General features: G+C 39.9%; 2 protein-coding genes across 2 annotated transcripts; one reads left to right on the top strand and one right to left on the bottom strand.

The window, feature by feature from the left end:
- Positions 1 to 247: 247 nt before the first annotated feature.
- On the top strand, positions 248 to 6,428 carry LOC139218912 (transmembrane protein 43). The gene is made up of 12 exons (XM_070850662.1): positions 248 to 320; positions 1,176 to 1,322; positions 1,458 to 1,592; positions 3,033 to 3,127; positions 3,240 to 3,289; positions 3,412 to 3,481; positions 3,570 to 3,640; positions 3,760 to 3,887; positions 3,976 to 4,050; positions 4,633 to 4,734; positions 4,913 to 5,030; positions 5,127 to 6,428. Exons 1-12 carry the CDS (start codon positions 303 to 305, stop codon positions 5,327 to 5,329), a joined length of 1,212 nt encoding a protein of 403 aa, XP_070706763.1. The 5' UTR covers positions 248 to 302; the 3' UTR covers positions 5,330 to 6,428.
- A 603-nt stretch (positions 6,429 to 7,031) lies between these two features.
- LOC139218923 (transforming protein RhoA) lies at positions 7,032 to 10,726 on the bottom strand. Its single transcript, XM_070850674.1, has 5 exons — positions 10,635 to 10,726; positions 9,486 to 9,643; positions 8,385 to 8,505; positions 7,859 to 7,989; positions 7,032 to 7,775 (listed from the first exon to the last, which is right to left on the bottom strand). The coding sequence occupies exons 2-5, from the start codon at positions 9,639 to 9,641 to the stop codon at positions 7,602 to 7,604; spliced, it is 582 nt and encodes a 193-aa protein (XP_070706775.1). The 5' UTR covers positions 9,642 to 9,643; positions 10,635 to 10,726; the 3' UTR covers positions 7,032 to 7,601.
- Between the last annotated feature and the right edge of the window lie 362 nt (positions 10,727 to 11,088).

An 11,088-nucleotide genomic window follows, 5' to 3' on the forward strand; every position in this document is an offset into this window, starting at 1 on the left:
GATGCTACAAAAACTCAGTTACCCATGATGCCTAGAGACAACAACATCCGCGTCAGGGAGAGCGACTTTGAGGTTTTACTTGTTATTAACACCGGGACACTCGGGCGGTGTAGGTGGTAAAACAAGTTCTTATATCTAGCGCGCACTCCGCCTACCTGAGTGCTGTCCGGGCTTCGTCGGATTAAAAACAAAGCGCACCCTGTGTCCTGTACCGTTGAAGTGTCCGCTTCATGTCGCCGCCGCTGGCGTTTTAGCTTCCTCCTCTTTTACTGTCCGACTGTGGCGGTGAACAAGTCAGAGAAATGTCTTCTGCACAGACAGTAAGTGAGCTTTTAACGTGCTTTGGCTTTACATGATTAACAGTAACTGTTGGCGGATATCTGTCGGCAGTTAACGACACCGCAACTTTAGCACCCGAACAACCGCCTTTCTAGCTTCATTTTTTCAATGGTTTAGAGTTAACGACCGTATATTTCAAGAAACACTAACACATGCTAGTTAGTTGAGTTTTCGTGCAGAAGTAACGCTTGTTAAACACCATTCGTCTCGGTTAACTGACTCTTTTTGTTCACTGAAACATGTAAATGACGTAAAGTTGGCTCAGAACAAAAGAGGTGTGTCAGTATGAAGTTATCTCAGTGACATGGGGACACACAGCTGCTGACTAACCTGAGTTTAGTACTTTCACCGGCCTGGTTGTAATAAGCCTGTCTGATCAATTCATCTGTCTCAAATGCACATAAATAAAGAAGCTGAATCCCTCTTTGTTCACCGCAGATTTACACAATTGTCTGGGCAACACCACCAAGAGCAAGGGTTGTTTCCAAGAGTTAAAAAATTAAAACTTTTTCTTAAAGGTTAAACAGTGACAAAACAGAATATATAATCAAAGACATGAAAATGATCTTAAAAGTTGGTAACGTCAGTATGGCTCCCACCCACACTGATGGAGTTATTCATTGATTCAGGTGAGAAAAGCAAGAACTCAGTTTTATTTTGAGTTAATAAACTTTACCAGAGCGACAGTTAAATTAAAGTTAGAATGACAAACAGCGGTGTTGCTGTTTGTGGAGGCAAATACAAACCCACAATAGAAAGTGTAGTGTAATGTAATATTTAATAATTCAACTAGTGTTCCCCTCAAAGTCCGTAGTGTCATCCATCTTTCCTTTCAGTTTTCAGGTAAAGACCCAAACCAACACAAGCGTGTGTCTGTAAAGTCCAACCCTGGATTCCTGGAGCGATTGAGTGAAACTGCAGGAGGAACAGTTGTTGGTGTCGGACTGTTTTTCCTCTCAATTTATGTTCTCTTCACCAATGAGGTAAGAAACAGGCACACAGGGGAAAACAGCTGCATTAAACAATATCACTTTAAAGCACACACTAATAAAGTCATGTTGTTGTGTTTCTGCAGACTAAACATAGCACTCGCTCTCTGTAACTGTTTCTGTGCTCAGGGACGGGCTCTGCAAACAGCATTGTCTCTGGATGAGGGGCTTTCTCAGGTTGTGTCATTGGGGGCTTTCTCCAGCCTCGACCTGCAGAACAACAACCACTTAGTTCATCTGTCTGCACAGCTGCACACCGCACAGGTAGAATACATTCCCATATATTTAAGTTCTGATCTGTTCTGTCTACAGTTTAATCCTCCATAATTCTATGCCTTTGTTTTTATTTTCGACAGTAATACTAAGTAGTCAAAAATAGCAAATCCCAGCTGTATGTGCATTAATAAATCTTTATATGGATCCAAGTTTCTGTGTAAGGACACAAAATTAATACAGTATCCAACCTCAGTTTCTCATGGGGATACACTGATAAATATGCAGATGAAGTGTAATAATCAGGAGGCAGCAATGTAGAGGCTGCCATTGACATTCTGTCATTACAGATATTGGTCTCAGTGTACACTGCATTGCAGTGTGCAAAATGTCAGTACAGAACTGCTTAAGATGTGTTTGAGTTAATTTCGACACTGTGTCTGTTGTGTAATACTTTCACCAGAGAACACTGACAGTTATAATACCGTAAATAACCAAACTTAAGAGATTCTTATCAAAAATGTTTGTTTCTTTAAAGAAAATTAGTTTGTTTAAAGTCTCAAATATTGATATATCCTTGCTGTAATCCTTTCTTTTGTTTGGCCTCACTGTTCTTGTATCCTGTTTTGCTTAATCTGTAAAGCACTTTGTAAACTCTGTTTTTAAAGGTGCTATACAAATAAAGTTAATAATAATAATGATATTGTTATATATCAAAACTCCTATATCAGTCAGTCAGTATTCTGTATTTTCCCACTCATATCAGGTAATACTTGTATACATTTTTTTAACCAGCTGAGAGCAGGTTTTGGGGATAAAACAGGATATACAAACATCACATCATCATAATTGTTTTGGCCATGTTGGTTTTATTATGTTGTAGTTTTGACACTTTTATTAAGTAAATTAAAGTGCTAATTCAAAAATCAGCAGTTGTTAATCAGCGGTTGGTTTCAGTGTTTGCTATGTTCACACTGCTCAGTTCACATTTTTTGCTCAGATCAAATGTTTTTGTTTTCCTGTTCATATTAGTTTTTTAAAAGTTTCCAATACCAGATTCCAGTGTTAACGGGTCATGGTCCTAAACTGACCCACATGCGCAAAAAAAACAATAACAGAACCGTCCTACACAGCACTCTGTCATACAAAAGTAAACACGGAGGCCACTAAAGTCAGCGTTTACGGTTTCACTTATAAGTTGATGTGCAGTGGAAGCCAGAAAATTCTGATATTGAGATGATACTGAGGAGGAGAATGGGAGCCAAATGACTGTTCAGACTGAGACTGCATTGCAAAAAATCAGACCTGTATCTGATTTAGGATCACATATGACAGTGGACCAAATCAGAATTGAAAAGCTCAGATTCTATGTGGTTTGTGTCGTCCACAGTCATGAAAAACACCAGATATGAAAACACCATATGAACCAAAAAAATCACATCCGAACATAGCCAAAGCCAGGTAACTAATTGTCTGTCTGTCTCTGTGTAGCCCCTGTATGACCCCAACTACAGAGTGATGGTGCCGGCGGTGAAGCTGAGGAGGCAGGTGGAGATGTATCAGTGGGTAGAATACCGGGAGAGCAAGTGAGTCAGTTGTCTGACAGCAGTCAGGGTGGGGCCACGTGCAAAAATGTTGGCTGAGTTACAAAACATTTGTTTGCCTGAAATGAGTTTGTTACTGTGGGACTATTTTCAGAGACTACCAAGAGGACGGCGAGACCAAAACTGAGACGACATACACCTACAGTGAGTTTTTTATTTTTTATTTTAATCAACACTGTTGGTATTTGTTAACAACATGACAGTTTTGACCCCAGTCGAAGTTGCATGAACAATATTGATTAAACAATGTGATTCCTTTTCTTTAGACACCGAGTGGAAATCAGAGTTGATCAATAGTCGTAATTTTGATAAGGAAATCGGTCACCAGAACCCAAGGTACTCACGTCTTTATAAAAGTATGTTCTGTGGCTTTAAGAATTAAGTGTGTGTGTAGTTCACCTTTGGTTTAATCTTCTAATCTTAGTGCCATGGCGGTTGAGAGTGTCACCGTGGTGGCTCCTGAAGTCAAAGTCGGACCTTTCATTCTGTCTAAAGGTATCTAAGCAAACGGACGTAAACATGCTACATACAGGATATAAACAGATACTGTGTTGTATGCCACACTGTTCAGATTTTACTCATAATTCATCAGCTGATTGGTTGGTCATCATCAGGCCTGGTGGAGCAGATCAATAACTTCGAGACACTGAGCTTGAGGGATTTTCCTGCCTTTAACTTGGACCCTTTTCTCAGCATTGATGACGATTATTTCTATCACACTCAACACCCACGCAGGCCAGAGGTGAGCGTCATGATGTGAAGTTCTCACAGATACATAAATGTGAGTTCTGTATTGAGAGCAGTTTTTATATAGATTTGTTTTTCATCAGGTCGGGGACGTACGTGTGAGATTCTCCTTCGCTGGACTGACCGATGAGACGTCTCGTCTCGGCGCGCCTCAGACTGTGAGTGCACTAGGCGAACAGTTACGATGTTTGTCTCACTCATGATGACATATCAGTGGATCACTGAAGTATTTCCTGCAAGCATTTCCACAGAAAGATCTCTGCCTTACCATGTAATACTAAATGAACATCATGCTGTGCTGAAGAAGACTTGAAACTAGCGATCGAGACCATAATCTCATTATGACTTACATTCATTCAGACTTCGTTTTGAACCTGTGGAGTCCTTCCCTGCTGGCCATTAGAAAGAATGCAGGTTAAGGCGCTTCAGCATTGGATCTACTTTTCAAACTGGAAGCTACGTCCACTTCTTTTGCACAGTTATGTAAAATACTGAAAAATCACAGTTTCCCTCAACCTTTCCTTATTACAACACAAGATAAAGAAAAGCAGCATGTAGTCACATTTGAGAAGCCTTTACAGGGGAGTGTTTGGCATTTGCTTGCAAAATAACTGAAACAACAAAATCAACCAACTAATTGTTTCAGCTTTAATTGATTTAAACTACAGTGACGTACATTTTAAGCTTAAATTATGCTCTTGGCTCTATGGATGCTGGTAAAATCACTAACTGTTTTTCAGGTCAGTATTGTTGCCATGCAGAGAGGGGAGCAGCTGATGCCCTTTAAAACCAAGTCAGGAGACCCTCTGGAGATCCTGTACCTGGAGGAGCTCTCTGCAGAGGTCAGGGTTTTTTTTTAATCTCATTTGTTGGACACTGTTTTTGTCAATTAAATTCAGTTTGGGGGATAGAAGAACTATGTTGTTGAACTATGTTCATGCCCATATGTGTCTGGTCTACACGCATTGTCCTCTCGGTTGCTGGTTCTGGTGGTTGATGCAGATGTGTCGTTTTCTGTAGGAGGTTTTTGCAAAAGAGCATCAGTACAACAGTATGAAAACATGGGGACTGAGGGCTGCAGGCTGGGCCCTCATGTTCCTCAGTATTCAGCTGACCATGCGCATCATCTACACACTAGGTAAAGAGACACTCACTGCTACTGTACAAGCACATCAGACATTGATTTATTTCCCTTCATCCCTCATTTCCGTTCCTCTCTGTTGTGTACCAACAGTGGACTGGGTTCCAATTCTCAGAGAACTCGTGGCTGTGGGGCTGAAGATCTTCGCCTTGTGCGTCTCCTGCTCTCTGTCTCTTCTCACCATCGGAGTAGCTTGGCTTTATTACCGACCATTAGTGGCTGTGGCTCTGGGAGCGCTAGCTCTGCTTCCAGTGTTCCTCGCCCGTTCAGGACTTCCAGCCAAGAAGAACGAGTGACTAACGAATCGATGACTGTCACTAGATATTCGACGGCTGGCTGTGCCTTCAGTCAGAGGTGTGAGACAGCATCGAGCAGCTGGTTTACAGCAGGATTACAAATCACTTAGGACTTGCTTTTTTGGGTAAAATGGACACTCTGTGGTAAAATATGTTTTGTTCTTCAGCTTAATCCAAAAGCAATCAGTGTTTCTAAGGACACAGTCATTTTTAGAAATTCTTAGCTGGCATCACTTTATCACCCAGGAAATATAGACGTGGGTAAAAAGAAATCACCGGTCAACCACTACTCTGGAAGCTGCTGTTGTTGTCCTCAGACCTCAAATATAATCAGATGTGGCGTTTCAAAAGTTTATACACTCATTCAAAGCCTCACTGCATTCTCACTTGATATTTTGTTGTTGAAAGATGCACTGATAACCTTTTTTTCATCTTGATATTTTGTTGTCACAGAGAGCAATATCAGATTACTGTGGTTTCATTTGTACTGTAAATGTAACTCACCAAAGACTTGTTGCTCCCTCCATTAAACTTCAGTCAGCTGCCAGTTTATTAGATACATCAAACTAAAACTAATGCACATTTTTTACATTTAATACAACAGGTCCTCCTTCATGAAGGTTAAAATGTAGTTTTTGTTTCAGAGAGGTATAGATTGGGATGCTGTAGTTTGTGGTGCTGCTACACTGAGAGGTGATTCCAATATCTACTCTAAACTCATTGATGTAAATGAGGTGGTAAAAATATTCGTTTCAACATTAGAACCTTCACAAAGGTTGGACTTATGGCAGAGTTGTCCATCTGGCTGCATTAGTTTAAGCTTGATGTACCTAATAAACTGGCAAACTTGAGTGAATGTTCCTCTTGTAAAACACAAATCTTCACAGATCATTTGTTCCCTCATCTGCAGCACTTGAAGGAACATTGTGTTACATTTTCAAAATACAGTATCGCTCGTCATCAGGGACTTTTTCATAAATGAAAAACAATGACCTGAGCTGATGTGCCAACATGAATGATGAATGTCAGTGGTGGTTTTTCAAAGCGCTTTGTGGGGACAAAATGACCAATCTTGGTTTAAGAAAAAAAAAAAAAACAACCAAAGAACTGGGGATCTGCAATTCTGTTGTATTGTTTATATGCAATTTATGTTAAATAAAGCACTTTCTTTGTGTATCAACTACAGACCCAGATGACTTTTGGCTCATTTTTCTAATCAGGATGTAAATCACAATGGCCTGGAAGTACAGAGCCTGACAGGTTGAGTCTGAATGATTTCAGCTTTATGTCTGATATCAGTAGAGGGAAAAATACCTGCCAATAACTAATTAGAATATTAGTACAGAAATGTGAAAGACTTGGCAGTAATTTAAAAAGTGTCACCATTACAATCTGTTCTCCAGCAAGAACTGACAAGCTTTGTTTTTAACTGTTCATCAAAAATGGTTATGTGTTAAAGTAGATTTTCAAATAATGGTATCAGCATGTGTCTGTCAGGCTGTATTGATAAGATAACCAAAGAGCGGCTTGTGTTAATAACCAAATGTGACGTGCCCTTGAATATGCAAAAAGTTGGTGTCAAATCGACAACTTGGAAACGTTTTGTCCGATCCTGCTTAAAATCTTTATTCTGTATCCAAACCAGACTATAACTCACTGAGTTAAATGTCATTCAGTGTTCAAGCAAGTGATACAAATGATCGAGATTCTTACAAAGTAATTTATTACACAAAACACTAAGTTTCCATTTGCGTTTTAACAAAATGAGTTTCCAGTCTCATTGTGCATGTGATCATAATGCACATAGGATTTGTGTATGGAGCACACAAACAAATTTCGACTTCATGTGTGCATCTGTTTGTTGAAATAATTAAAAGGACTATAGGGTCACAGTGTACAGGTACTTCACCCTAGTTGGCTGTGGAAACATTCCTCAGATCAGCAGGCAGGGCTTAAGCACTTAACTGTAGTTGGCAGGTATGACACAACAGGTCCCCTGGCTGACCGCTTTGATTACATAGTACATGTTGATAAAGGAGGTTTCAATATGGCAAATTTACTCATGTTAAAGTACAAAAAAGTATTTTCCATAACCTCAAAATTGAATACTGACAGAACCTGACTACTTTTGCTTAAGACAAAAAAAGTAAAAGCATTACACCTTTAGTAAAAACTGGGGAGAACAGTCTTTTGTGTGGGTGTGTTTGGGGGTAGGTTTGACCTAATGCTCCTTCTTCTGTCCCCCAGTAGGAAGCAGTCCCTGTGCCCCCGTTTACAGTAGGACACATTTACTGCTCTTCTTTCCCCGCCTGGCCTGTAGTGCAGCCCTGGTGGCCATCTCGAACACTTCCCTCACACCATCCTTTGTTTTTGCAGAGCACTCCATGTATCCGAAGGCACCGATCCTGTTAGCCATGTCCCGTCCGTCCTCTGGTTTCACGGGTTCCTCAAGAAAAAGTTGGGAGAAGTTTTAGGAACCTGGCGTTCATCACTAGGAGGCTGTTTATGTGTTTGTTTTTGAATATTTACCTGCTTCATTTTGGCAAGCTCCCTCCGGGTGTGCTCATCGTTACGCAGGTCCTTTTTATTTCCCACCAGTATAATAGGAACGTTGGGACAGAAGTGTTTCACCTCAGGAGTCCACTTCTCAGGGATGTTCTCTAAATAAGGGGACAAAACACACATTAGTCAGAGCAGAGACACAGATTCACGCTGGTGGGAAGAATCAAATGAAAAGGAAAATATATCTTAGATGGAGAAATTTCTTGAGGGCGAAGTACGTTTCAAGGGTTCCTCATAAATTTCATAATACAATAAATGCCTTGATAATTATGTTTCTGTGTGTGCAGTTGTGACGTACAGGAGTGACTGAAACACATTTGCCTCTTTTCCTCCTAATTATTCAACAAAATAACACTTGAAATGCTCTCTGAGTCATCTTTTTGCAAAACTTCCGCTGGCATTTATATGAAATTTTCATGTAAAAGAGAAAAATGTGGCACAAACGTCAACATACACCATCAGCTTTAACTGACACTTATGATCCTCAACTTACCAAGACTGTCAGGGCTGTCGATGGAGAAGCACATGAGAATGACATCAGTGTCTGGATAGGAGAGCGGACGCAGTCTGTCATAGTCCTCTTGACCTGCTGTGTCCCAGAGCGCTAACTCGACCTGCCACCAGAGTTAACAAATTATAAACCACATGAAACCAAACAGTGCTTCGGGTCTATAGGTCCATTATATTGACCTAGTGAGAGCACACAAGCCAATATCCTGTTTTCAGAAATACTCATGTATTGCACCACCTGTGTTTCAGTGCGTGCAAGAACCATTTAGAACATTTTACATGAAACGACACCATATCATAGATCTAATTACTTAAGGCAGGACCACGCGTTCTCTTGATGCTGCTTTTGCAATCACTGCCTATGCAACCTTTTTTTTTTTTTTTTTATAGTTTCATGTCTGAAATTTATATTTCGATTCAATTCTGACAAATCCACAAATTGTAAGTGTTGACGGGAATCCACTGCTGTATTTCTTCATTCACTACCACCAGTATAATAAACACTCAGTAGTCAGCAGTGAATTGAGATTCTGGACACATATGAGCTATTTTGCACAATCACTGATAGGTTTGCATACATAAAGTCAGGAGCATTGCATTGTTAAAGGTCCCATATTATGCTCATACAAGTTCATACTATAGACAACATTGAGGTCATAGGTCATAGTGCATAGGTTTGACACACAAACAAAATAGTGAACGGAACATAAAATTAAGTAGAGGTGATTTCAGACCCAACATGAAAAAGCAGATTAATTTGTGTAATTCAAACTTACGTTGATTTTCTTTTAACACACAGCAAGGAACCATATTAACTAACATGAGTAGGAGCAGTTGTTAAGCCAAATATGTACTTTGTTACTTAAAATCCTCAACAAGTCTTTCGATCCAAACCTTCAAGATACGTTCACTTTTTTCATATTAATCAACACATCAAGTAAAGCCTGTATCATTGTTGGTGAGAGATAATGGAAAGAGAATACAGCCAGCACTCAGCTGTGGTTGTAAGACGATTCCAAGTTACAGGATGACTCACCCTGGTCTGAAATGTGAGGAAATATGAGAAGAGCAAAATTATTCATACCTGTTTGCTATCAACTTCAATGTCAGCAACGTAGTTCTCAAACACTGTGGGCACGTAGACCTCTGGAAACTGGTCCTTACTGAACACAATGAGCAGGCAGGTCTTCCCACAGGCTCCATCTCCCACTATGACCAGCTTTTTCCTGATTGCTGCCATAGCTGCAAGACAAGACAAGAAACAGACCACAGACAGAAAATAGCAAAGGTTATGACATGATAACGCTTTATCTATGACAACAGGGTGGGACATTTTATTGCATTCCGGCTTTATGAAACTACAAGTTCCCACTACGACTGTGAAAGACGATGAGCAGCCAGTAACCTTCAGCTGTGTTGACACAACGCCAAACCCGTCTGAAACCAACACCCGAGGCTAACTACTTAGCTTTCTGTAGCTACAATACCACCACCACGTCCCTTTAATGGGTTTTAACACAAGGAAGGACGCGTTAACACTATAAAAAGTTGGGAGCCCCACTCTAATGTTCACTTTGGCTTAAAATTGAAGTCAGAGTAGGACTCCTCTTCGATGATGATACATTTCCGCTCCAGCGTCTCTGACCCATCCCGGTATCAAGCTTAACAAACTATTCCGTTTAAACGACCAACATCACCATTATAGCATTGGCTAAACTAACCTATAACATTACCGTGTTTGTAGCTGACACCGACATGTAACTGAGAGTCACTGCAGCGTTTTCTTATCCAGATTTTAGTTAACTAGGAGGATGTTCTGTTTACAAAAGACATGACGCTTAGCTAGCTACTGTGGCTAGCCAGCTAGCGTTAGCCGGATATGTGGCTAGTGTCTTCTTTATGGTGTCATTCAAATGTGGTGCGGGATACGTGTGTGGTATTCATCATATCACGTATCCAAAGCATCACAAATATTTGTGGTTCCTTTGTAACAACTCAACCAAAAATGGCTTATTTTTATTTGAGTCACAAACCGGCACAGCTAGCTACCCAGGCGTAGCTTAGCATAACGGAAGTCAATGCGACTTTATCAGTCCGTTAGCTACCTGGCTAGCGTAGGCTAAATATCGGAAGAAATTATAGGTTATCAGAAATATAAAACAATATTGTTGCTAATAAAACATACTGACAAGGTACTGTGACTCCACTTTGGTTGTTAATATCACAAGCTTACCAAGTGATTGGTTTAAAATCTATCCAATTGATTTCCAAGTAGTGCTTTGTTGGCCTCCGTCGGTGCTCCCTGACTGCGCTGCTGCTGCTGGAGGATTAACAGGAGGGAAGTGAGGGGGTGGGGAGAGCAAAACAATACACTGCTGCTCAAACATACCAATAATGATAATGATAATAACAATAATAATAATGATGATGATGATAATGATGGTTATAATAATAATAATAATAATAATAATAATAATAATAATAATAATAATAATAATAATAATTGCTGTTGTTATTATTATTATTATTATCAGCATTATTATTAATATTATTAACATGCTGCTAAAGCATACAGTGTTATTCAGTGTTAAGATATTACTTTTTATGTATTCTGTCTTATGATTATAGCCCATTTCTATAGATTTGATACAACACTCTGCTGTAAATCAGATTGGCCCTGTGAACAG

The sequence above is a fragment of the Pempheris klunzingeri genome, chromosome 2 (assembly GCF_042242105.1).
Source record: "Pempheris klunzingeri isolate RE-2024b chromosome 2, fPemKlu1.hap1, whole genome shotgun sequence".
Taxonomy (NCBI): domain Eukaryota; kingdom Metazoa; phylum Chordata; class Actinopteri; order Acropomatiformes; family Pempheridae; genus Pempheris; species Pempheris klunzingeri.